General features: G+C 39.3%; 1 protein-coding gene across 2 annotated transcripts in view; it reads right to left on the reverse strand.

Moving 5' to 3' along the window:
* The window catches only part of LOC111148532 (tubulin tyrosine ligase like 5), a 250,286-nt gene that overhangs the window by 129,091 nt on the left and 94,370 nt on the right, over window positions 1-26,825 (reverse strand). The window contains exons 19-26 of one of the 2 annotated variants that reach the window (XM_022505162.1): window positions 23,727-23,884; window positions 22,475-22,781; window positions 18,106-18,226; window positions 15,272-15,418; window positions 14,058-14,161; window positions 11,126-11,253; window positions 7,724-7,807; window positions 6,715-7,116 (exon numbers count right to left, since the gene is read on the reverse strand). In XM_022505162.1, the coding sequence (XP_022360870.1) occupies window positions 6,715-7,116; window positions 7,724-7,807; window positions 11,126-11,253; window positions 14,058-14,161; window positions 15,272-15,418; window positions 18,106-18,226; window positions 22,475-22,781; window positions 23,727-23,884 (1,451 nt within the window). The remainder of the gene's footprint in view (window positions 1-6,714; window positions 7,117-7,723; window positions 7,808-11,125; window positions 11,254-14,057; window positions 14,162-15,271; window positions 15,419-18,105; window positions 18,227-22,474; window positions 22,782-23,726; window positions 23,885-26,825) is intronic. The other variant, XM_022505163.1, reaches the window with a different exon arrangement.

The raw sequence follows: 26,825 nt of genomic DNA on the forward strand, positions 1-26,825 counted from the left end.
GAACTCAGAGCCTGATATAGGGCTCAATCTCATGACCCTGAGAACATGACCTGAGCCTAAATCAAGAGTCAGATGCTTAACCGACTGAGCCAACCAGGTGCTCCTATTTTATTACAGAAGTTTTAAGTTTTGCATCTGAAATTAATTTTATACATAGTGTAAGTCAGTGACCTGATTTCATTTTTTTCCTCTGTGTTATTAACTAATCATCCCAGTACCATGCATTGAGAAATCCCTCCTTTTCCACTATACACAATGCCATCTTGGATATGTATCAAACACAGGATATGTATCTGTGTGTCTCTAACTTCCTGCTCTTTTCTATTAGTCCATTTGTCTATAACTACACTCTCTTAGTTATATCTTTCTTTTTAGTTATTTTTTTTCATTTATTCATTTGAAAGAGATACAGAGACAGAGAGAGAGAGAGAGAGACCTCAAGCAGGGGGAGAGGCATAGGGAGAGGGAGAAGCAGACTCCCTGCTGAGCTGGGAGCCAGATGTGGGGCTCCATCGTAGGACCTGGAGGTTGTGACCTGAGCTGAAGGCAGACGCTTAACCATATGAGCCACCCAGGAGGCCCATTAGTTATTATATCTTCATATAAGTCATAATAAGGTGTTCCTCCACCTTATTTTGTTCTTTCATAGGTTCTCACTACTGGACATTTAGAATGGGCTTGTCAACTATAACAACAGACCTGTTGAGGTTCTGGTTGGAATTGTATTGAACCTAGGGATCAATCTGATGAGAACTGAAACATTTAGGACACTGTCTCTTTCCATCCATGCACATTAGGCTATTTAATATATTTTATTTAGGTTTTCTCTAATGTCCCTCAAAAAGCCTTATAAAATTTCCTTCCTTTCCCAAATTTATCCCTAAATTATATTCCTAAATTTATTGTTTCCTTGGTGGTGACTCTTACACAACAATGTAATGTACTTAATGCCACTGAACTGTAAACTTATAAACATAACAAAAAAGAAATTAAGTAGACTTGAAAGAAATATAAAAAAACTTAAAAGTAGTTAAAATGGTAAATTTTATATAAATTTAACCACACTACAAAAAAATTGCTTTCTAACTCTTTTTTGCTAATATACAGAAAAAGCTACTGATTTTTAATATTGATCTCGTGGCCATCTATACTGCTAAGATAATTATTTCTAAAATGTCTCTGTAGATTGCTTTCAGTTTTCTATACAGATAATGTATTTTCTGCAAATAAGCAAATTTTATTTCCTCTTTTTTGATCCTTATGCTTTTAATTTCTTTGGTCTTACTATGCTGGTTCTGGTAAAACATTAAATAGAAGCAATATTAGTGGGCATCTTTTTATGGCTCTTAATGTTAAAAAGAATTCTTTTAACATTTCCCCACGTACACTGATACCTCTTGTAGGATTTTGGCAGATAGCTTTTTTCAGCTCAAGAGGGCTTCCTTCTCTTCCTAGTATGCGGAGAGCTTTATCATGAATGAGTGTGGAATTTTATCAAATTCTTTTCTGCATCTACTAAGATGAATATGGTTCTTCTCCTTTAGTTTGCTTATGTGACAACAAATGTCAGTTATACATTTTCTAATGTTAAGCCCCTCCTGTGTTCCTTGGATAAACTTGTTTACGGTGTCCTCTTTCATATGTTGCTAGATTTGGCTGGCTTATAGTTTGATTAGAATTTTTGCATTTCTGTGCATAAATGTAGCTGGTCTGTAATTTCCCTAATACTATACTCAACTGGTTTTGTTATTAAGATAAAACTAGGCATTCAAAAAGAGATGAATATTGTTTCTCTTCCCATTTTCAAGAAGAGTTTAAGATTGGAATTATCTGCCCCTTGAAAGACTGTTAGAACTTTCTTATAAAATTATCTGCGCCTCAAATTCTGTGAGATTTTTAACTACTGTTTCAATTATCTTAATATTTACAGGACTGTTGAGGCTTTCATCTTTTTTTTTTTTTTTTTTAAGATTTTATTTATTTACTTGACACAGAGAGAGAGAACGCAAGCAGGGGGAGCAGCAGAGGGAGAAAGAGAGAAGCAGATTCCCACTGAGCAGGGTGCCCACTGCAGGGCTCGATCCCAGGACCCAGGGATCATGACCTGAGCCAAAGGCAGATGCTTAACCAACTGAGCCACCCAGACACCCCTGGATTTCACTTCTTACTAAAACACCTCATTTAGTGAGCATAAAGAGTGCTGTATTAACAACACATTCAGTTTCTTGGCTTTCATATTCTTGAGTCAATTTTATGTAAGTTATACTTTTCTATTTGTCCGTTTTATAAGTTTTCAGTTTTATTGGAATAAAACAGTTAAGAATTCTTTTGTCACCTACACAATATTTGCATGTTCTATAGCTTTTCCATCCCTTGTACTATTTCTCCAGGTCTGCTCTCTTTTCTTGATCAGTCTCACCAGAGGTTTGTCATTCTTATTAGGGTTTTCAAAGAACTCCCGGCTTTGATATTCTCTTGTGTACTTTATTTCTGAATTCTCTGATTTTTTTTGCCCTAACTTTACTATTTTTTTCTTTATTTAGATTTATGATGTTTTGCTTTTATAATGTCTGAAATTAAATACTTAGAAATTAATCTTCAGCCTCTTTTAGTTGCAAATAAAGTTTTTAAGGCAGTCAATTTCCCTCCTCATAATGCCTTTCATTGTGCTCCATAAACTCAGACGCACAGTTTTCTCATTATCATTCAGTTCTAATACTTTTACATTTATTTCCATTATGATTTCTTCCTTGACGCTTTTTGTTTTTTTTTCAGGTTTTAATTTAAATTCCAGTTAGTTAATATACATTGTAATGATAGTTTCAGATATAAAAATAGTGATTCAAACCTCCATACAACACCCAGTGTTTGACTCTTTTTAATCCGGAAATTCATGAGGATTTGTTATGCACTATAACTTGTTATTGCCATTCAATTTAACTGCAGTGTGACAGAGAATGTGCCTGTATGATACCAATTCTGTGATATTTGTCTTAAATGATGTAGCATGACTGGTTTTATGAATATATTATGAGTGCTTACAAAGGTGTTTTCTCTAATTATTGGATCCACAGTTCTATGTATGATCAACTGATAAAGCTGATCAACTTGTTTAAATCCTCTTTATCTTTGCTGATTTAAAACAATCTGTTTAGTCTATCAGTACTTGACAGGAGTATGTAGAAATCTCCCACTAAGACACGTACTCATGTACTTGTATCAATCTTTGTTTTGGAACAAATATTATATTTGGAAGTTATTTTTATTAGGCGAACTTAGAACTGCTTTATCTTTCTGCTGAACTAAAAAACCTTTACCCTTTGTTTTATGTAATTACTGTCTGTACCTGTAAAAAAATTTTCTATCTCAAAGTCTATTTAAGCATATGTTAATATAGCTATACCATGTTTCTTCTGGTTGGTATTTACATGGCATTTCTTTATCCTTTTTTTAAAAAGCAAGTCATTTTTCTTTTTCTATTTTTTTTTTTTTAAGATTTTATCTATTTATTTGACAGACAGAGGGAGAGAGATCACAAGTAGGCAGGGCAGCAGGCAGAGTGGTGGGGGGGAAGCAGGCTCCCCCCTGAGCAGAGAGCCCCATTCAGGGCTTGATCCCAGGACCCTTAGATCATGACCTGAGCCGAAGACAGAGGCTTAATCCAGGTGCCCTCTTTCTTTATCCTTTTATTTTCAACCACTCCTTCTTTTTTTCTTTAGGTGTATCTATCTCTGGTAAACAGCACATATCTGGATTTTTAAAAATTCAACCCTACACTCTTCTAACAAGTTCAACCCATTTACATTTATTTGATTCTTGACATTGGGACTTGGTTTGCTATCTTTTCAGTTTCATTTCTCCTGCTTTTTCTAAGCTTCCTTCTCATTTCATTATTCTTCTTCCAAAAGGTTTAGAATTTCCATATTTTTACTCTTTTGGTGGGAACCTTTGAAATTTTATACTGTGTATTTATCTTTAAAATGTGTGAAGTTAAATCATATCCTACTCTCACTCTCAAACTATTCAATAACCACAGACAAATTGAACTCAAATCACTCAGAAGCTATTATCGTCATTTATTATGTTGTTGTCTACTACTGTTTAAGCTATTCAGGGTGTGTTCTCTGACCGCCACGGAAACAAGCGAAATAGACAATTACAGGAAGCAGAGAATGCCGATTACCTGAAAATTAACCAGTACACTTATAAACAATCCGTGGGTCAACGGATAAATCACAACAGAAATTTAAAAATATTTTTGAACTGACTAGCTGTTCCCTATCCCTCTCTGGGAAAAGATGTGAAAAAGGAAGGTTTTTTAAAGAAAATTTTGATTAACACAAGGTATTAGAGACAATGATCTTACTTAATCTCTCTCAAATGGGAGAAAATAGTTCAAACCAGAACATTATTGATTATTATTACTCTTGATCTTAGATTAAGTCACAAGAATAACCACTCAAAATTAGCAGACACATATATGTCCATATTCATAGTTATGACTTATTAGACATTCAATATCTGATTCAAGCTGCGTAATATTCACTTCATTTGAAATCAGATACTAAGAAATATAAATTGACTATTTACAAAACAGCTTAGCTGTAACTCATCTTAACATGGATATTACTAAACTGTTTAAAAACTTGACCAATGGTAAGGCATTTGCCAAATTAATCTGCAGATTCAACACAATCCTATCCAAATCCCATCTGCCTATTTCTGCAGAAATTGACAAGTTGATCCTAAAGTTCGTATGAAAATGCAAGGGATCCAGAATATTCTAAACACTATGGAAAAAAGGAATGAAATTGGAAGAATCACTCTTGGTGACTTCAAAACTTACTATAATTCTACAATAATCAAGATAATGTGGTACTGGCATAAGGCTAGACATATCGATCAGTGGAACAGAAATGAGACTCCAGAATAAACCCTTACATTCATGATTAAATGATTTTTGATAAGAATGCCAAAACAATTCAATAGGGAAATAATACTGTTTCAACAGATGGTTGAACTGGGACACTGGTACACTGCGACACTGGGACAACTGAATATATACATGAAAAAGAGCGAAGTTAGACCCTTATGCCACATCCTACACAGAAGTTAAATTCAAAATGGATAAAAGTCCTAAATGAAAGAACTCAAACTATAAAATTCTTAGAAAAAAACATGCATATGAATCTTTGTTACTGTGGGTTAGGCAATAATTTTTCAAATATGATACCAAAAACATAAGCATAAAGAAAAACAGATAAATTGGATGTCATCAAAATTAAAAGCTTTGTGCTTCAAAAACATGAAATGATAAGCAACAGAAGGGGAGAAAATACTTCAAAATCATGTATCTGACAAAGGACTTGTATCCAGACTACATAAAGAACATAACTCAACAATAAAAAAAACAAGTATCTCAATTTAAAAACAGGCAAAGGATTTGAATAAACATTTCCAAAGAAGGTCTACTGATGGCCAAAAAGCACATGAAAAGTGTTCCACATCATTAGTCATTAGGGAAATGGAAATGATAACCACAAAAATGAGACACTACTTCCAAGCCACTAGAATAGATAAAATCAGAAAAACAGACAATAGTAAGTATTGGCTGGCAAGGATGTGGAGGAACCTTCATGCATTGCTGGAACCAAAATGATGTAGTCACTTTGAAAGAAAACAGTTTGGAAGTTACCAAAAAAAAAAAAAAGCAAGCAAGAAGCTACCATATGACCCAGTGATTCCACTGCTATGTATATACCCAAGAGAAATGAGAACATAGGTCCACACAAAAACTCATACGCAAACGTTAATAGCAGCAGTATTCATAATAGCACTTAAGTGAAAACAACCCATATATCCCTCAATTGATAAATGGATAAACAAAGTATGGTATATCCATCCAATGGAAGACTATTCAGCCATACAAAGGAATGAAGCACTGATACATGCTACAACACGAATGAACCTTGAAGACGTTGTGCTAAGTGAAATAAGTCATTCACAATACACCACTAATTGTACAATTCCACTTACATAGAATGTCCAGAATAGGCAAATCTCAGAGATAGAAAGTAGTTTAGTGGTTGCCAGGGCTGGGGGAAGGAGAAAACAGATACTGACTACAAAAAGGTATGGGGTTTCTTCAGGGATACAGAAAATGTTCTAAAATAAGAGACAGTGGTGTTGGTTGCACAACAATGTGAATATACTAAAAACCATTGAATTGCACATTTTAAAGTGGTGAATTTCACAGTATATGGATTGTATCTCAAAACTGTTATCAAAAATGGAGGGAAAAACTTCACCACCTACTTCATTTAAAGTTAGATACCTTAAGAGTTCCTTGGTTATTTATTCAGGTCATACTTGACTTTAAATACATTGAAAAATAACAATTTACTCTGAAAGAATGTATATAGCACACTTGTAGGTCTATGATGGTCTGTGATGGAAAATCTCCTGACTAGACTGTAAGCTCCTTGTCATTCATCTCTTTATCCAGCATCTCAAAGAAATCCTGATTCATTTTGTATTAATGGATGAATCCTACTGGACCAAATGCAAGACTCTTCCTTAAAACAATGCATGTGTCCCTTTATCTTTCAAAAGAAAAGGCAAAGGGAAGAGATGGCATTCTTTTCTTCTTTTTTTTTTTTAATCGGGGCTGGGGAGAAGCTGACATCAGGCTGCCTTTCATTTTCTCACACTCACCTGCCTTTGCTGAAGAGGGACGAGACAGTTTCTGGCTATAGATGTGTGCAGCACTTTGGAAAGAGGAAAAGGGGCCAATGGTGTAACTGCCTGATCGACAGCGTGGCAGGCCAGCAGGGCTTGGTGCGTTCTGTGTCCCAGGATGTATGGAGGGAGAGGCACTGTTAGGGACTGGGCTCAGTAAAATTGTTGGCTGGTGAGACATGCTGGGGATAGCTGGAGGAATCTGAGATAAAGAAGAATGGTGGCCAGACCCTGCTGAGAGGTCAGAGGTTGTAATAATAGATGACAAGTGGGTATTGGGAATTTTCTGCAGAAGAGTAGCAGCAGGACCAGAGAAAGAAGCAGAGGAAGAATTTGTATAGACTAATTTAGCCTCTTTTTCTGCTGAAGTAGTAAATCCTATTAAAACAAAAACAAACAAATAAAACAAAACAAAACAGATCATTTTAGGAAAAACTGACATATAATCTCTATAAAACATGAAGTAAACATTTTTAAACATCAAAATAATCATGGCATGAAACAGAAATCATCAAAGATAGAGACTTCAATGGCTGGGCATCATGAACTTAATGAATTATGCCTACCAAGACAACCTGGCAACAGAAACAGTTTACTTTTAGTCCTAGAATTTCTAAAAGCTGGAGTTGAGGCTACTTCCATCAACCAGAGCAGGCATTTTACAAATGTGAGCACATTAAGACAAAAGTTTCTGGTGGTGACAGCTAATTCCTCTCCCTCTGCTTTTCACCCTTCTAGGGAAAAAAAAAAAAAAAAAGTGCTCAGAATTTCTAAATATTAAGAAAATGAAAAATTCCTCAGAAGGAAAACAGGTTATCAGTAAACAGAAGGAAATTCTAAGTCAAGAGAAAAGAACAAAGAAAAGGAGCTTCTTTGGGGTAATGCCTTGCGCTTTAGAATAATTTACTATCTGACGACTTTTTTCCTCCCCTTTTAGTGATTTTATAAGAGAGCGACAAATCTAGGAAGGTTTGAAGTCACTCACGAGATAATTTGTCAGAGTGAATTTCTGTTGCCTGCTGTTGTTTGGGCTGCTTTATTTTCACTTCCTCTGTCGTCTCAGGGTGATCTGAAATAGAAGATAAATACTGAGCTTAGGTTCTCCTACTAATCAAATGCTCCACATATAATTTTATTCCCAAAATATAACACAACTCCTAATTGATCGCAGGAACACTGCCTACCCCACCACACTTTCCCAAGTCTGGCCACATCCACAGCTCTGCTGAGTGGGCAACCAGTCAGAAGATTCCCAACTATCCCCAACCCCAATTCCAGCTAACTGAACCAGGGAAAAGTACTTAAACCTAGGGCAGCCATCCATGGATGGCAACAAGCTAGGACATCCCTGGAAAAGAAAAAAAATAATAGTAAGAATAAGAGTAAGAGTAAGAGTAAGGGCAGTCAGATGCCTCTACCAAGAATTCAAACTAGGGAAACTAAGAAACCAAGGTTGTTGGTGGTACCCACTGGAACAAAGAAATCGTATGGAGCAAAGAAATCGTATGGAGTAGTGCAATGACCAAGATAGAATAGCCCCAATATTTGTTGGCACGATACCTGAATACTACCAGAACTTTGTGTCTTTTTATTTATTTATTTGAGAGAGCGTGGTGGGGGGGATAAGGGCAGGGGGAGAGGGAGAGAGAATCTGAAGCAGGCTGCACACCCAGTACAGAGCAAGGCACGGGGCCCTATCTCACCACCCTGAGATCATGACTGAGCCAAAATCAAGAGTGGGACGCTTCCCTGATTGAGCGACCCAGGCGCCCACAATAGCTCTGGATCTGCAAGTGAACGTCTAAGTTTTACCGGAGCAAACGGAGTGAGTTTATTTGAGATAGGGTGATCAGTATATTCATGACAAAATCACTCTAATAAAATAAATTCCACTCTAATAAACTAGTTTGTTTTCTTTCTTTCTTTTTTTTCTTCTTTTCTACCACAGAATTGTGAAACAGGACAGCCAGGGCTAATCACATACTTGCAGAAATATTCCAAAATCTTTTGTCAGGGCTAGTTCATATAAAAACTCAAGAAAGGCCAATTTACACACCATCTTTCAGAATGAAAGAATAAGGACGTAGGGATTATTTTCTGTGTGTCACCACCAGCCGTAGTGATACTGTCACACGTGTTTGCTCATGTTTGAAATCAGTCCAGACGCTACCAGATGTCATAGTGTGGTTTCCTGGATTGAGGCCTTCCTACTGCCTTTCTAGTTATTTTGATAGGTCTAGGTAGGTCTAGATCTTCTTATGTAGAGGTCATCCTTAATACATGAACTCCAGGATTTCCAGGGACCCATATGTACAAACAGATGCTGTCAGGGCTTCCCAACAGGGCTTCCCCAGGGAAAAATCACTATCTGGACGCCAATGTAGGCCCCTCACCTCCTTAGGTTAACGAGCTTTTCTCTACCCCAACCTCATTGTAAGAACTGTTAGAGGAGCTTTTCGGAGCTTCCACCATCCTTCCTCTTACATTTACGCACCCAATTCTATCTACTAGACAAGAAACATTATGAGTCAAGGTACCAAGACAGCCCTGGTCACTTTATACCCAGCATCCATCACAATGTCTGACACACAACAGGTGCTTGGAAGAAATGCGTAGAAGGAATGAAAAAACAGATGAGTCAACTTCAGAACCTAGATAAGCTAGGACCGTTCAAAGAGGGCTGGGCTGGGACTTCTAGAAATATTCGATCATACAGTGAACTCAATATAAATAGGCTTTTACCCTATTTGTTTGGGAAAACTCACTCCACTTTTTATTATTTTTTAAAGATTTTATTGATTTATTTGACAGAGAGACAGAGATCACAAGTAGGCAGAGAAGCAGGCAGGGAGAGAGGGAGGAAGCAGGCTCCCTGCTGAGCAGAGAGCCCGATGCGGGGCTCCATCCCGGGACCCTGGGATCATGACCTGACCCGAAGGCAGAGGCTTTAAGCCACTGAGCCACCCAGGAACCCCTCACTCCATGTTTTAAATGACCAATTATCCTCACTAGTCCCACATCAGACTATGGTAGTCTTAACAGCAGGGAACGAGTCTCTGTCTTTGAATTTAGTGCTTAGCATACCGACAGAATTGGTGTAGATTTCCTATGTCTTATGCTTCCCATCTAGATTTTAAATGAATCTTACTTTAAGGCACAGAGCTTTGTTTATAACAGAACATCACTGCTATTTTTTAGATCAGATGACATGAGCTACAGAGTTCGGTCCACATTAATCCCAAATCCCCAATCACCGAGTTCCCCTGCAGGGAGCTCTTTTCTCTCGGTCCTCAGCAGGGATTAAGAAAGAACTTGGTGTGCACAGCAGATCCCCGAAATTGGCGGGCTTGACTTCCTGGCAAATTGCTGCATTTTTCCACTTTTTTGTTCAGGACCACTAAATGCTGAGATGTGGATGCATACCGAAATAAAAGCGATTCATTGTGTTCTAAAGGTTTTTTTTTTAATTTAGTGTTTATATAAAACCACCTTTTGAAGCAGCAACTATCAAGTCTGAAAAGCAATCGATGTTTCCATTAATCTTTTTCTGGGGCATATCTTAGTTCTAAGGATTTAACATCCTGTAATTAAAGTTGAATATAACAGTATTCCATAAGCAGCCTTTTTATTGTCAGACCATTGCCTGATTTTAATATAATTTTTAAAAAAGTGTGTGTTAATATTTAAAAAAAAAAAAGAAAAAAATGCGTGGGAACATCCTGGGCTATTGCAGTGACTGAAGAAAGCTAAAGGCATTTAGGATGTGAGATTCAGGATATTAGACATCCCACCAGGTATTGAATAGTCCCACGCAACAAATAATTCCTCTGCCCCAAATGCCAATGCAGCTAAGCCAGAGGAAGCAAAAAACTTAAATAAAAGAATGGGAAATAACCATTAGGAAAGGCAGAAGAGCACAGATGAAGAGCATAAGCCTTGAGTGGGGCCAAAGAAGGTTCAAATTCCCATCCCACTGCACCATGAAGGGGACTCCTGGGCAAGTTACTCCGTCACTTTTGGCTTTTGTTTTCTCATCTGAAAAGAAACTGAGTAATTCCACCCACTCCATATGGTTTTTAAAAGTAAAAAAATTAGATCACATCCAGCAGATTATAGTAATATGAGCACTCAAATGTTAGCTATTATTAGCTTGTCTTGAAAGCTCTCTGCTGTTAATTTTCATGAAAAAATTTTAAAAAAGGACCATGTTCCTCTTGTTTTGAGGACAAAAATGGAATGCCCCCTCAGCCCCAACCCCCACGCTGCAGAAGTTCACCATCTTGGAGTCTGTTAGTGCTCATGTGGCACAGGATTCTTGGCTCTCTTTGGCATGTCTCATTTTTTCACTTGTTCTTCTTATTTTTCATTAATAAACCGTCATACTTACCACCCTTTGCCCCGCTATCAGAATAACTGTTGCTGTTTTTAGAACTTTTTGAGTGAGTCCCCAGGAAGACACTTGCAGACTTGTTTTTTTGGGTATAAAAAGTCAATACCTCCTCCAGCTCAGCCTCACTGAAACAAGGAGAGAGAGTATGGTCAGAACAGGAAGCTGTTCTGGAAAAATCTTTCCACTAGATTTTATTCTGGAAATGGAGTCAGCTGGAGAAGGGGAAAATGAAGAGTACAAGCTGAAAACTCCCTATTAGTAGATGGTTACATAGGAATACAAACAAAGCAGTCTGAAAAACTTCAGCACGATAAGGCTTTCTTCAACCCAAAGTGAATTTTCGAGATGCACTGTCCGATATGGTAGCCAGGAGGCATATATGATGATTTCAGTTTAAGTGAATTAAAATTAAGCACATTTAAAGATTCTTCTCAGTTAGACTAGCCACATTTCATGTACTCAGTAGCCACAACACAGAAAGTTCTCTCGGGCAGCCAAGTTCTATATCAGAGGTCAATAAACTACAGACTTTACGAGCTCAAAACTGGCGAACTGATGAGCAACACATGTTCTTGTATGGCTTCCTGCTACAAACGGTGTTTATCTTTTTAGAGAAGAACATGCTATGAAGATCATAGGTATCCTACAAAGTGTGAAATATTTATGATCTGGCCCTTCACAGTTTGCCCTCCACTTCCAGATAACTGAAGTGTGTTCACTAAAGGAGCCGCTCGTCATTTTAATTCCTTCTGTCCGAAATAAGGAGACCTACCAGGAAAGCCACAGAACAGTTTCCTAACCAATGAAGGAGATGGAACTAGATGGTTCTAGGTCACTTCAGATATTGAAATTGTATGCACTTTATGAACATCCACAAAATGGAAAGTACAAGGATTTGATGAGGGCCCACAGGACTCTTCCGGTAAACATATTATGCATGGATTTTTTTAATTTTTTTAATTTTAAAGATTTTTATTTATTTGACAGAGAGAGAGAGAGAGAGATCACAAGTAGGCAGAGCAGCAAGCAGAGAGAGGGGGGAAGCAGGCCCCTTGATAAGCAGAGAACCCGATGTGGGGCTAGATCCCACGACCCTGGGACCATGACCTGAGCTGAAGGCAGAGGCTTTAACCCACTGAGCCACCCAGGTGCTCCCATATGCATGGGTTTTTTTTTTTAACACCTGTGGGAGGTTCTCAATGGCTTTCCGCATCTTTTTGCTGGAGCCAAGTTATATCCCAGATTCGCGGCCTTTGAATAGATAAAAATAGTCCTGCATTATCACAAAGGACCTATATCCCATCTTGAGAATATGTTGTAATGACAACCTAGGAAACTGTTTCTACGAATCTCAGAGTAAACCCCACCATCTCTAGAGTAGCGAAGTGCCATACAGTAAGGACCTCAAGGAACTACTAAAGGTCCATACGCAGCTGAGGTCACAAACGTGTGAATGACTCTGTGTGTCATTCACAGAAAGGGAAAAGAAAAGGTTCAGGCTGGTCAAAATACAAACTGCTCGCTGCCTCCTCTCTTTTACCTTTGCTCACTTCATAATCTGTGTTTCCTTGTCTGACTCCTGCAAGTATCTGGATTTACCAGCCTCGATGGAGGTATCCGTATATCCCCTTAAACATAATAAGCCAATGCTAGAAGAAATTTCCGACAATCAACACTTAATGTACAACAGTAATAAACAGGTTCCAGCATATTCGATCACTAACTCTGTATCACTTGTTTTAGTACATGTCAGTCACTTTTAGCCTCCAGTTAGGCCTGGTAAGGGAATATACACCACTTTTCAAAAAAAGTTGGCTTTCCTTTTCTTTGTTTATATTGTAAGGATCTTGAAGACCCCTAGGAGGAACTGAAAATTAATCTTTTAAAGTAGAGTCATTTTCTGAACATACTCTAGTTTGTCTTTCCTATTTGTATAGTGTTGATATGAGAAACCATTTCTTGCTTTGTTTCTATACCTGAATTATCAATCATACAATTCAAGACCCAAGAATGTCATCAAAATAACAATACACTATTATAAACTCCTAAAAACTGATGTATTTGTTTGCTGTGTGTGTTTAAGCACACGATAGTGAGGCTGTAAGTGTAGACTTAGGTCTACACAAGGTCTTAAACACAGATCATGCTATCTTGGTCACTGATAACTCGCCACCTGATTTAACTTCATAAACCAACAGAGAATCAATTTTCTTCTGCTTTTCTTGCCACAGTGACCTCGATGGTTGAAGACTAATTAATGGGATTGTATAGATGTTTTACCCTTTATTTGAGTAGTTTTGTATGACTCTCTGTTTTAGAAAAAGGCCCTCCAGTATGAGTCTTACAAAATTTTAAATGAAATGCCTTTGTTACCTCTTCCTTTGGAAACATATTGTAAAAGGACAAAATGGCCTGACTGATTTATATCAAGATAGAGCTGACTGCTGAGATTTTCAATCCTTAAAGGCTAACTCTACTCATGAAGGACTTGTTCTATTTTATATAAATTAGGCGTAACCCTCACAGTGCTGAGAAACTGCCAATTCCTCAACCCACTCAACATAGGCAAAATTTGGTCATCGCCACTGCATCAGGAGGTCAGGGATAAATTCAGATCCAGTAAACACTGGGAGCCTCTAACTTCAACTTTCCAAAGGGCTCTCTCAGTATTCCAAGTGGTGTGTACTTTAAAGGCTGTCTAGAAATACAGCCCAAATACCCAGCAGCAGTGTTTTGATAACTGAAACCATGACAACAACAACATAATTGACTGAGATATGGAGAGGCCAAGCCTATGGAACTCTTTTTCTCATTCTGAGAGCGATTTTACTCACACCCGTATGTTAGAAACAAGGAAGTATTAAGAATTGAACGAGGCAGTATGGCAGATAAAGTAGGATAGTTTTTATTAATCAAGAATATCTTCTACCTTGCTTGTCTGATGAACTCCTGAAAATTTTCTGTATTCACCCCATCTTCCTCTTCTTCTTCGAGTTTCTTCTTCGATTTCTTTTCAGCCATCTGTTCTGTTTCCTACCCAGTCCCCAACCCGCATAAGAAAACAATTAAGATAAAACTGACTCCTGATAAATGTACACTTCATCAGCTGGTTTCATGACCATTGGGTTCATCTGTCTCTAGAGTAAAGACACTTACTTCCCCATGTACTTTTGCCACCTATAAATTTGATATATTATTCTCTGCCATTATTTCATAAAACATTTTGGAATTTCCAAATAAAAGTTACAGAATAAATATAAATTTGTATCGTGTTTTTGCCTTCTGCCCACATAACCCATTCAAAAAGAACTTTATAGTAGCTTAGTAACATCTGTGCTCACACTTGCAGCTTTACCAATATGACAACAGATATACTGTATTTTGTTACAATTAGGGAGAGGAAAGAGAGGTTTTGGGAGTTACTCCTATACCAGCATCAAAACTGAGTAAATTCTTCACTTATAGAAGACATCTCAAAATTCTCAACAGATCTGGAGTAAATAGCAGCTACCGATTTGGTATACTGATATTCTACTAATTCCACACATTCTTACAAATGCCATTTAAATTTCCAGGCCTCAGTTCTCCCTTCTGCTAAATGACCATACTTTTTTCTCCCAAATACTGATACTTCCAAAGCATTCTAAGACCCTCTGGACATCAGATACTTTGCAAAATATTCTAACCAAGTAGTATATTTCCTAGTCTTGGTTGTAAAATGATGTCACCGTCTAAGATGTTCTCTGATACAAAGTGTAACTCTCTCAGGAAAGAAGATTATGTCATTCTATTAAATTCACAGTTAATTTGCTCTCAAATAGTCAATTCACCACTGTCTATAGGCATAATAATGATAATGCAAATTCACATAGTCCATAGTTCATCTCAGCCTCAACAGCATTTAAAGGGAATATGCTTTTTGATAAGCATTAACTATGGCCACTGGGCTTTTAGAAGTAGTAAGTAGCTTTACAGACCAGCTAGGTTAAGGGGTGAGGTCCAGCTGCCTGTAATAGTTACACACAAGGGCTGACAACACTAGAAGAAAGAAGGACCTCTCCACCCAGCAGGACACAGGCTTCTAGCCCACTGCTAACAGGGTATAGCAATCTAAAACACACGAGTAAAAGAAAAACCACCTACCTTGTTGTACACAATAATAAAATCACCCAGTTGGTGTGCCAAGATTCTTCTGCGTTCCAGAAGTGCCAATCGTCGACTGGGTAGTACCATCCTCAGTGAGTGTTGGAGGTTACTGGATGCTCGTTTAAGGAAGCGAACCACTAGCTCCTATTAAGAGTTGTCGGGGAAAAGAAAACAGGGATTGTACTAAGCACCAGAAGACAGGCTAGGAAGGGTTTACCCAATGGAGATATGAGAACAGGTACACTGAACATTTTAACAAATAAGACCCAGAGGAAAAACATTAGGTATAAGAAGGAGACAGAGAGACAAAAGAAACTTACTCTTCCCTCAATAAGCTGACAATCAGAAAATCAAAAGAATTATGTATGCAAATAATTATATATTAGAGAAGTAACTGTAAAAGTACCACAACTCACATGCCAATAGTGCCATAATAATTCAATGTGCAGATACCACTGCTAGTAGGTTGATCAGAGAGAGCTACTTAGGGGAAGTAGCTTTCAAGGATAGACAGTGGAAATTAAAACCATGGGAGCAGATGAAATCATCAAAGGTGAGAAGGCAGAGAAAGAAACAGAAATATTCATATTTAGAGATAAGAAAGAGGAGGAAGAATGAGAAAAACAAGAACAAAAAACCCATGGCAGAAACACCAGAAATTTACCAAACCAAACCAAACCAAACCAAACAACAAAACAAAAACAAAAACAAAGCCTTAAGAGAAAAGAGTGTCATGGAAGCCAAGGGACTTAACGGCCCCATGTCAAAAGCTTCCAAGAGACCAGAGCTGAGAAGACCCAGGACCAAGACAAGGCTGTGGATCTGGCCATTGTGAGATAACTTCAAGAGAACACTTTCAGTAGAGTAAAAGGAATAGGAAGAAGAGGCCAAGGAGAGCACAGGTAATAAAGAACAGAAACCGCTCATTTAGCAAGTTTAGTGATAAAAAGAAAGAACCAATAGTGTATATATGTGAGAGGTGGTGGCTTCTTTTTCCCTTCCCCATGGGAAAGGGGGTTGGGAGGGGCACAGAGGAAAGTCATTAAGGGGTCCAAAGAGTACATCTCCCTTGACATGGGGCCAAGGATTTTGAAATCTCAACAGATACCAATCAGATCATTCACAGCACGACAAATGCTTCCAAGAGAGATTTTGTGAGACCAAGGGCCTTAAAGAGAATTGTTCCTTCCCTCCTTACGCCCCCACAACATGTTAAAATTGCCTTAAGATGATAGGTTTGAGGACCTTCTATGGACGTGCCTCCTGTGAGTTCTGTGATAAAGAATGTCTAACCCTAACCTGGGGCAGAGAAGACAATCCTAACCCTTACCTTCCCTGTCAAGACCGCCCCCCGCTACAGTTATCAGGGAAGGGAGGGCTTAGGGTGTGCTCTCCAGCTAGATTTTCAAACAGGAATGCACAGAACTGGTATTAAGTTTTGCGGTGATGATCCTAAGTATTCTCGTAACCCCCCTCTGTCCCCAAATCCTGTGTGGGTTCCAAGCCAGCGCTTGCAGGAGTTATTCTATTCTGAGCTTTTTTTTTTTTTTTTTATTCCTGAATGTGATTTTGGTTCATTGTTCTTTGATGCCAATTTACTCCAGCATGAAGGAACAGCCTCATAACCACAGGTTGGATTTCACGGTTCTACTCTGCTGTCTTTACTATCGGGTGGTTTAAGCTATTACACTAAAACATTATTTTTTCACTGTGGAGCAGACAAACTGACTCTTAAAAAGGCAGTTTCAATTTTCCACTTGGAAAGAGCAGAGCTAACATTTTCCACTGATGGTTGAAGGATTATTCACAACACATAAGGTTTTATCTCTGGGTTGTATGGATTACTTCAAATTCACAGGTTGTTTCCTGGGATTTCCATCGTGTTTTTATAATAAGCCTGGCACATAGTATGCTTCTTGTATGTGGAGAACTGAAAATTATGGGAGGGTCACCACTGAGTTGGACAAAGGATGCAGCTTTCTCAAGCTTTAAAGGTCTCTCTCTTGTGGGGAACAGATCCCTGTGGTCAAAGGCTATGGAAGGGCTGTGGATTCTTCTACAAGTGTTGACCTTATGAAGAACATGAAGTTCCCTGTCCTTCCAATTCAAAAAGAAACACCTTGCTAGAATACTAAATCCTAGGCATGTTCAAATGACTGATAGGCAGCAAAAATTACTACACGGTCTGTTTCCACAATTTTATAAAACTTCAACTACTAGAGAATTAATGTTAAAATGGAGGACGGTACATTCTCAGAGAGCCTACAATAAAGTGTTGACTTTCACGGGGCTAACCGGACCCCCTCAGGACAGAAAACAAATGCCTTGTGATGCATGGAAACAAGGGAAGAGCAAACACTGTACAATCGTAACCTGTGAGTGCAAGTTTCAGTCTCACCCCACACAAGCTGTGGGACAAGAGGCAAATTATATCCCTGCTCTCGGTCTTTGTTACCTCAGCTACAAAATGGGATGACGGTGCTTACGTCAAAGAGTTTAATGCAACGGGAAAAATGCAGAGTTAAAGGGTTCTAAATTACTGTTCTTTCTGAGGGCTTTGGACAGGTCCTGACATCTAATGAGCAACCAATTTCCATTTTTAGGATAAAATAAACCGACGCCCTCAACATGGTGTGATGAACGTGGCCCCAGATCAAAGACTTACATCACGTTAAAGTAAGGGAAATCTGTAATCTATAGTGTGGAACAACTCTTTCACCAGAAGACTATATTGCTCTTTACCCTAATTGGGGTGGGGGGGAGGAAGAGGAAGAAGAAAAAGAAGAAAAGAAAGAGGGCAAGTAAAATGCTTCCAGCAGGAAGAGTCTCACCATCTGTTCATCCTCTTTGGCGGCCCAACTGGCACTGAACGTTTGACCTCCACTGTCTTTCATCAGGCGAATTTGAACATGCTGGAGATAGGCAGAGAATGCTATCCGGGCCTGCACTTTGCTATAGAAATCCAAAACAACATAGTGTTTGTTATGAGACAGAATGGTAAGCCTACCAAATACGTACTTGCTTCACTCGAAGTGGACTGTGACAATCATCCCATTAGGATGGCAGAGACAAATGAAGCCCATTATGCAATCATATGACTATAAAGATTCCTTCTACAGAGTATATGAAATTTTTTTTTCTATTAAAGAATCCTATTTAGTTTCTCTATTATTAATGTGGGAGGAAAAAAATCAAACAAGAATAGGAAATCAGGTTTCCTACTCTTTTACCTTATCTCTGAACTTTTTAACAACTTCCTTGGGGGAAATGGACAGGAAAAGTACTAAATCTTCACAAGAACATGGAGGCCCTTAAATACTTATCAGTTGGGGCAAAAGTATGCTTTTGCTATGGCAACTAATATTTCTGGTGTGCAAAGGCCTCCAATGCAGGAAATAGATAAATCCTACAAAGGAACTTTTGAGACCAAATTTTTAAGGTCATGCTTTTCTCAACTACAAGACAGGAATGGCTGGAGCCCAGAACAAATGAGTGAGGTCCAACAGAGTTTGGCATAGATGAACTGACAGGCTAGGACAGGCCCAGATGTTCAGTGGGAAAAAGAAATCTTTACATATAGTAATAAGCACCTCAGCGACATCACTGAAAAACCCAGCACATTGCTGGTTGGTGGTCTAGGTTGGAAATAAGGAAATCTGTTCAAGCTATGGCTTAGAAGGCAGAAATACCAGAGGCGCACTGATGATTTTCACTTCAGCTGCTAATTGTAGCAGATCTGTTTTCCTTCAGGACAGATTTTGGTTACTTCAGCTGATCGGCCTTCTGACACTACAGCCAAAATTACATCAGCGAAGATTAGGGCCCAACACAAACTCTGTTTACAGCCCTCACACATGCAATCACTGAATGCTTTCTACTCACTGCTCCTCCACAGTTAGGATAAAGGACTTCTCCAGAGGGAAGTGGACAGCGTAAGAAGACCTAGGTCTAACTTCTATGTTTGTGGTGGAGGGACTGAAAGGGAGGGGAATCAGGTTGAGAAGTAGATTTGCTCTTGAGAGTTTAATACAGAAGATCTTCAGAGCATAAAATATAAGGCAGGCTACATCTTTTTTACTAATGGGGACAGTTTATGGGAGTACAATATGATTTTGAAGAAACAAATTTAAATTTTCGAATGTTTCTCAACAAGGGCAACACTTACACTCTTGTTCACCTGGAGACCACATGTCACTCTCCCCTCAACCATTCCCATAAGACTTCTCTCCACAAGAGATTCTTTTCATGACAAAACAAGTGAAAAAGATTCTTAGTTTTGGTCCACAAATTCACTTGCTATCGAATGAGGTAGAAATGGCATGTTTCAGACATCTCCAAAGTGCAGAATATCTGACTTAACTATTCCTCTAATTCTAAAACATAAAGGTCTTTTGGATAAGGGAATTATCACTTGGAGGTTGAGATTTCAACCATTATTTTGTTGCAAATCATTGCCACAAATCAAATGAACAAGTACTGTGTTTTTCATTTCTATAAACCTTCTTGAAACGACCTGGGTTTGTTCATTCTGGGACTGGCCTTAAGGTACTGTACACATTGGTCAGATAGTCATATGCAACAAACCCAAAAAGATGAAAGAATGAAAACTAGAATGATTATACCAAAGAAACCCCTATTTTTTTTTTAAATTAAGCTTATATGGATCCTCAGTATAAAAATTACACAACTCAAGGCTAGGGCTGAGAGTCTCGAATCCTTGCCATGACCTCCCTGAGACCCCTCAGTAGCCATGGAGATGCCCCACGGAATGATGGGTAGCTCGAGGCAACAGAGTCTGAAAACCACTGATTTGCATTAACACACCAGGCAACTGCAACAGTTTACTCACTGAAAGTCAGATCCCTGAGATTTATGAAGAAATAATTTATTTCTACAACAGCTAAGTAGAATGTTATTGCTGGAAAGGGCCTTAGAATATAGTCCAGTGGTTTTCAAATGTTCTATTTCAATTCAGTGGAATCTTTTTTCCCCTCCAGAAAGCACAGTTTGAAAAACATTTGTTTAACCCCATACCTTGGCCTAAAGGAAAAGGAAACTGAGGCGTGGAGAAGCTCTCTAAGCAGCCCATGATCACACAGTCCGTCGGTGAGCCCTAAAAAGTGAGCATCCAGGTCTTCGGACAGTTTGGTGTGGTCTCCACTGAACAAAACTACGCTATTCTCCATTGACACTGTTCCAAACCTTAACTTCATCTCCCCACTTCCCCGAAACCCAATGTTACCCACCAGCCTTGCAATATAAGAACTGACCTCTAACTTATAAAGGCCAAAATGCATAAATACTTAACCTTCCTTCCTGCTTAACTTCTAACTACTGCATTCATCCCAGCACTTTCTTTCCGACTTACAGTAAGAGACACCCCTCCAGTGGCCTCTTTCCACCTTCCTTTAGGGCCCTTCTTAGCAATATATCCATTTCTGCATCTCTAATCCTTGTTTTCTTTTTTTTTTAACAATTTTATTTCTTATTTATTTATTTATTTATTTATTGAGAGAGCATGAGCCGGGGGAAGGTAGAGGGGGAGAGAGAACCTCAAGCAGAGTGTGCTCTGAGTGGGGAGCCCGATGGAGGGCTCGATCTCACGACCTTGAGATCATGACCTGAGCCAAAATCAAAAGTCAGATGCTTAACTGACTGAGCCACCCAGGTGCCCCTAATGCTCTTTCCATCAAACCCTTCTTCCCCTAGTCTATAAATACACTCCAGAATCCCCATCTTTAAAAAAAAAAAAAAAAAAAAAATCCTTTTCTCTTCGATTGCTCTCGCTGATGCATTCTCAACTCCCTTTCACTGCCAAATCCTCTGAAAAAGTTGGCTTGCACCTGCTTTCTTATTTCTACAACTCACAATTTCTCACAACTCACAAGTTGGCCCTGGGTCAGAAATGCAGGAAGTCTCTTCTCACTCTGCGTGCTCTCTCGGGCTGTCTGAGGCACACTACAGCTTGGAACCCTCATTCTGGAGCTTCTACCACACTCCCTCCTCCTAGGCCTGGTGCCTACCTTTCTTAACTGCTGGTTCCTATCTTCTTACTATTAAACACTGGTCTTCCCCAGGCCTCAACGCTCCTCCTTTTCTCCTGTCTGTGCTTGCTGGACTAAAGTGAATCGGACAAGCTCACCCACTCTAACATTCCCAACTGCCCAGTTCTGTTCAACTCTGACCTTCAAAGCTATATCTTCACCTATCCACTGAACAACTTCATCCCAGAGCCCTTCCGCCTCACTGTGTCCCAAATGAAATACTTCTGTCCTGAAACCAACTCCTATGCTCCTTATATTGACTGACTGCTATTTCACTCGGTCCATCCCATTCTCTCCATTCCAGTAGCCATGGCTCTGGTCAAGGCCTCATCTTCTGGCTCTGGACTACTGTGACAGCTGCTAACTCACCTTCCTACTTTTCATTCTCCTCTTATCAATCACTGACCCATAATGCACCCAGAATTTACCTTCTAAATCAAGATCTGACCATATCATCGGCTTAAAAATTATCCATCTAGAAAATATAGTCCCAGCTCCTCTTAGAGAACTTTATAATCAAATGACATCCATTTTTTGGGTCTTATCTCTCACTGCACCCTTCTCTCCACATAACTATATAGCCTAGCACAATTCCTGCACAAAGCAGGTACTCAATAAACCACTGTTGAGGGGCTGAATGACTTGACCAAACCATCGCATCTCTCTGCCTTTCTTTCCCCTATGGGTACTCCAACACACAGCTGCCACCTCCCAGCCCTCCTGGCATCCCTGCTCATCAGCTGTAGCTTGGTTCAAATATTGCACCTCCCTGACGTCCCTCTTGCCTTCCCAGGAAGGACTAGTCATTCCTTTCTCTGTGTCCTAAGAGCACTTTGTCCATATTGGGGCCCCTGCCCGGTGAGTATCCCTACATTAAACCATGAGCCACTTGAACTCTGCACTTACAGTGACTGATATTCAAACCAACAAACATGTGTTGGGCCCGTGAGACATGGGTTTGGGATCATAGCTCTACACCTTGGACAAGCAACTTCTCTAAGGCTCAGTTTCCTTAACAGTAACAACAATAAAATCACGGTCATTACCTCCCAGGGATGCTGTAAGAAAAGGAAAACAGCTGCAAAGCCGCCAGCACGGTACCTGGTACACAATGCAAGTTATCGGTTTTATTATCACAATTACCAAAGGTACATACCTAAGATTGCCATTATCTTGTAGAATCTGCATCAGGTTAAATTTAGGCTCTGGCTCCTGAGTCTCCATTTTGCAGCACTGTTCACCTTTATTACTCCATTCAGAAACTTTCATGGCATTTTCTTTGGGCGGATTTTCGACCATAACAGTCAATGAGGGGGTGTATTTGGCTTGATTTTCTCCAAGGGACCCTGCAGATTCCTCCTGGGAAGCCTCCTGCTCTTCGTCTTCATTGTCTAACACGACTTCTTCCTCCTCGTCACTCTCTGTCTCAGTTTTAACATTCATTTCGGCCGGCTGAGTGATCACTAAATGCGGAGAATCACTAATGTTGCTGAAAAAAGGATTAAATTTTCCTCTCTCCCAATACCTTCCTTCCATCGTTTTAGTAAAAACCCATCTCTAAGTCAGACCACAAAAGAGGCACAAAACGAACAGCATCCCTCTCCAGCCTTTCGCACTCTAAAAACCCAACTGCATTAGAGCTCATGTTTCTCAGGAGAATAGCAATGGCTCTCTCACAACTTCAGGCAAATAGCTACGTAATCTTGACAGTGTGTTAGAGGTTTCTAGAAGGGCACCTTTTATGGAGGTACACAGAGCAGGGGAATATCTTTCTATCCTACATTTATTTGTTATCTTTCTCTTTCACTGACTTGGTAGGTCTGTGAGGACAAGGTACCTATCTTTTTTATTCATTGACGCAGCCCTAGTCACTAACATGCCGGATACAGGTGCTCAACAAAGTAGGGCGGGGGGAGAGGAGAGAAAGGGTCAGTGACAAATAGACCTAAAAATGAGATTATCTGGGAAAGAAATTCCTCCTTGTCTATTCATGGTTAAAATATTTCTACCATTCAGCAATGTCAAGGGGTGAACTAGATTTAATACCTCATCATTAAAAAGCTGAATAATGATGCTCAGGATTCCTTTAAACTTAAGGTAAAGCATTTCTTTACATTTTTATACCTCAAGTATTTCTAGAGTACCAGCTAGTTATACGATGCTGAAGTAAGAGCAAAAGCCAAAAACATGTATGTTTTAGTTATTCTTCAGTACAAATATCACAGAATGGAAGGTTTAAAAACTTACAATCCTCCTGAAATTAAGTTTTGGAGAAAAAGACTATACAAAAACCTTAAGCGGATGTGATCAGGAAGGTTCTTATTCCTTGAGTATTACTTAAGAAGGCGATTAACTCAGAATGACAAGACCCAGTCAGTGGAGTTTGGCGTAAGCTCACCAGCAGGTACCTGGGTATTTTGGCCTCATTGCCCTCAATCTGCTACTCCGTCGTCGACGTTTTCGCACCTCCAAAGACAGGAGCTTCCGCTCATAGAGGGCAGCGTGCAGTTTGGCCTTTGAATTCATACTCTCTACCTTCAGTTCCGGGGTTCCGTCAGCAGCTAGTCTATGGGAAAAAACCAGATGGTAGCTACAGTCTTCAGAGAGTTCTCTCCTTTATTCCAAGGCTACGCTTGGCAGAATTCTGTAATGACGACAGGATGGATAGGGTACCTCTAGTGAATTGTACAAGGTTTGGCAGATAAATGGGAAAATTGGAATCTACATGAAAACTTCACTAATGGCCTGTCTGAATTTGTCAAACAAAAATATACCTGAAGACAGTGTTTAAGTGTTTTTAAATATTCGGTCATACTGGCTGACTATTTACGTCAGGACCCATACGAGTGCTACCCAAAACCTTACACGGAGGACTGGGCAACACTGGTAACACTTTAATTCTTAAGCTGGGTGGTAGCTAGAGGTGTTTGTTTTATTGTTACTCATTATAATTTACTCAGACTTATACAAATATTCTTCGAATGTATATTAGTACTTAATAAATACAGATTTAGCAGAGGTTGAGACAAGGGGAGGGACAGCTGATACCTGTGAATATGGTAGCACAGAGCTAAGACTTACGGGGGAAGTGTCCTAGGAAAGTTACCAAGGCCCAGAGACACACCAAGTCTCTAGCATTCCAACAAGAGGAACTCCTCTCTTAGGGTCTACTTAGTTAAGAGGGATGGGGTGGGGGAAGTGATAGGGCATCTCCAGATATTGAGTACAGGTCAGGAGTTAAGAGTCAGAGGCACAAACAAGGAAAGGTAGCAGATGTTGGACAAAGCCAAGTTCAATCACGCTGTGAATGGGAGGTGGGCTGGGAAGGGGAGGGCAGCAGCTACATTAGGCATTAAAGTAAGATAAATCGTAAGTTAGGGAAGTAACTGGTATCAGGTCCAGTTCAAACAAGGACCGGGCAAAGTACCATGCAGGCAGAGGTAGCCAGGTCAGTGGGGAGAGGGGGTCTTGGTCATTGGGTCAGGAAAGAAGTATCCGTCTCAGTGTCTTAAAGCAGGCAGCTGACTGTGTATACTCAGAACTCAAGATCTAACTGGTTGGCTATGAATTCCCTCAGAGAACTGAACTCCCTAGAATTCGAAGTGTATTCCCTTTGAGGTCAAGGAATCATCATCTTTTCTCTGGGAGTTTTCAATCTCTGATAATGATGGAAAGGCTGTGTCTTTTGATCTATGTAGGAGTTTTAGGGATTTCTGAGTGGATAAACTGGACATTGAGTCTTCTAGAAACTTTCTCTCTAGAGCAGGAAACTGGGCCAGGAATAGGGATGGTCCTGACACATTGGGGCAGAAACCAGAAGCAAATTAATAAAAATACTCCAAACCTAGCTTACCATCGTCCCAAAAAATGAACACTGCACTCCCCCCCACCACACCCACATGGTTGTGAAAATATTTAGCCAATTAAATAATAAAGAAAATGAAACAAATCTAACATTTTAAAGTAACAATTGTGAGCTTCGCAGAAACCATGAGCAGAGCAATAAATTCAAATAGCACAAGGGCTGGAGGTAGGGAATGATGGAGAAAGTGTGATAAACATTTCTGATAAACACAATTAAGGTTCTATGAGGGTAAGGACCATGCTTGTCTTGTCGACCACTGGGTTAGAGATGCCCATGAGACTGCCCAGCACACAGATGACATATCATTAATATTTTTGAATAAATGATTGAATTCTGTATAAATGAATTCTGTATAAATAAGCTGCATCTTTTAGCTACATCTACCTCATTTTATTTTTCCAACTTTTTATTATGAAAATATTTACACAAATAAAAGTTTTAAGAATAGGACAGCAGACATCCATGTACCAACAGCCTAGTTTCTGCCATGAATATATTGCTATATTTCTTTCAGCACATATATCCAACTGTCCCTTCTTCTATTCAACCATCAATCCATCTAATTTTTAAAGCGTTTCAAAGTTATACACAGAAGTCAGTGCAATTTACTCCTAAATGCTTTAACACGCACATCATTAAGTCACTAGAGTTCAGTATTTGTTTTACAGGGCTTTTGGTGGTTTGGTGTTTTTGTTTTTTGCTTTTGTTTTGTTTTTTGGTGAGCTAAACACTACATACAGTGAAATTCCCAATTAAATGCCCATTGATGAGTTTTGACAAATGCCTGGAACTGTATAACCTGAACTCTGATGGTACTACCTCCTCAGAAAGTTCTCAGGCCTCTTCCTAGTCAATTCCTCCCCCTCACACTCTTAAAGGAGACCACTGTCTTAAATTTTTTCATCACATTTTCATTGGGTTTGCCTGTTCTAGAACTTCATACAAATGGAATTATTCAGTGAGGACTCTTGTGTGTAGGTCTCCTTTCATTCTGCATGTTTTTGAGGTTCATCTGTGTTGTGTGTATCCATATTTATGCCTTTTTATTGTGGAGGATTAGTCCACTGTGAAAAATCCACAGTTTACCCACTTTCTGGTTGTTGGACCCCCTAGGTTGTTTCCAGTTTGGGAATATTATGAATAAAGGTGCTAGGAAGAATTTTGTACCAAGTCATTCTGTGGTTATTTTTTTCATTCCTTCTGGGTAAAGATCTCAGCATGGCGCTTTCTAGGCTAACAAACTGGCAGGCTCCTTCTCAAGTGCTTGTACAAGGTTATGCTGTCAACGACAACTTATCAGACTCCCATCAGCTCCCCGCCCTCACCATCTGATGCTGTCGTTCACTTGGGCTCTGCACCACCACCCCCAGCTTTCCTGAGCTGTAACTGACAAATAAAATTGTAAGGCATTTAAAGTGTGCAACATGATGACAGAATTTTAGCCACTCTGCTGGATGTTTAGTGGTATTTCACGATTTTAATTTGCAACTCTCTAGTATCTAATGTTAAGCACATGTTCACGACTGTATTGGCTACTCACACACCTTCTTTTGGTAGTGTCTGTTCAAATATTTCATCCATTTGTAAAAGGGTTGATTAATTGTCTTCTAATTCTTCAGCAGAAGGAGCGCATTATGTTTCC

Source organism: Enhydra lutris, unplaced genomic scaffold (assembly GCF_002288905.1).
Source record: "Enhydra lutris kenyoni isolate GAN:26980312 unplaced genomic scaffold, ASM228890v2 scaffoldscaffold20, whole genome shotgun sequence".
NCBI classification, from domain to species: Eukaryota; Metazoa; Chordata; class Mammalia; order Carnivora; family Mustelidae; genus Enhydra; species Enhydra lutris.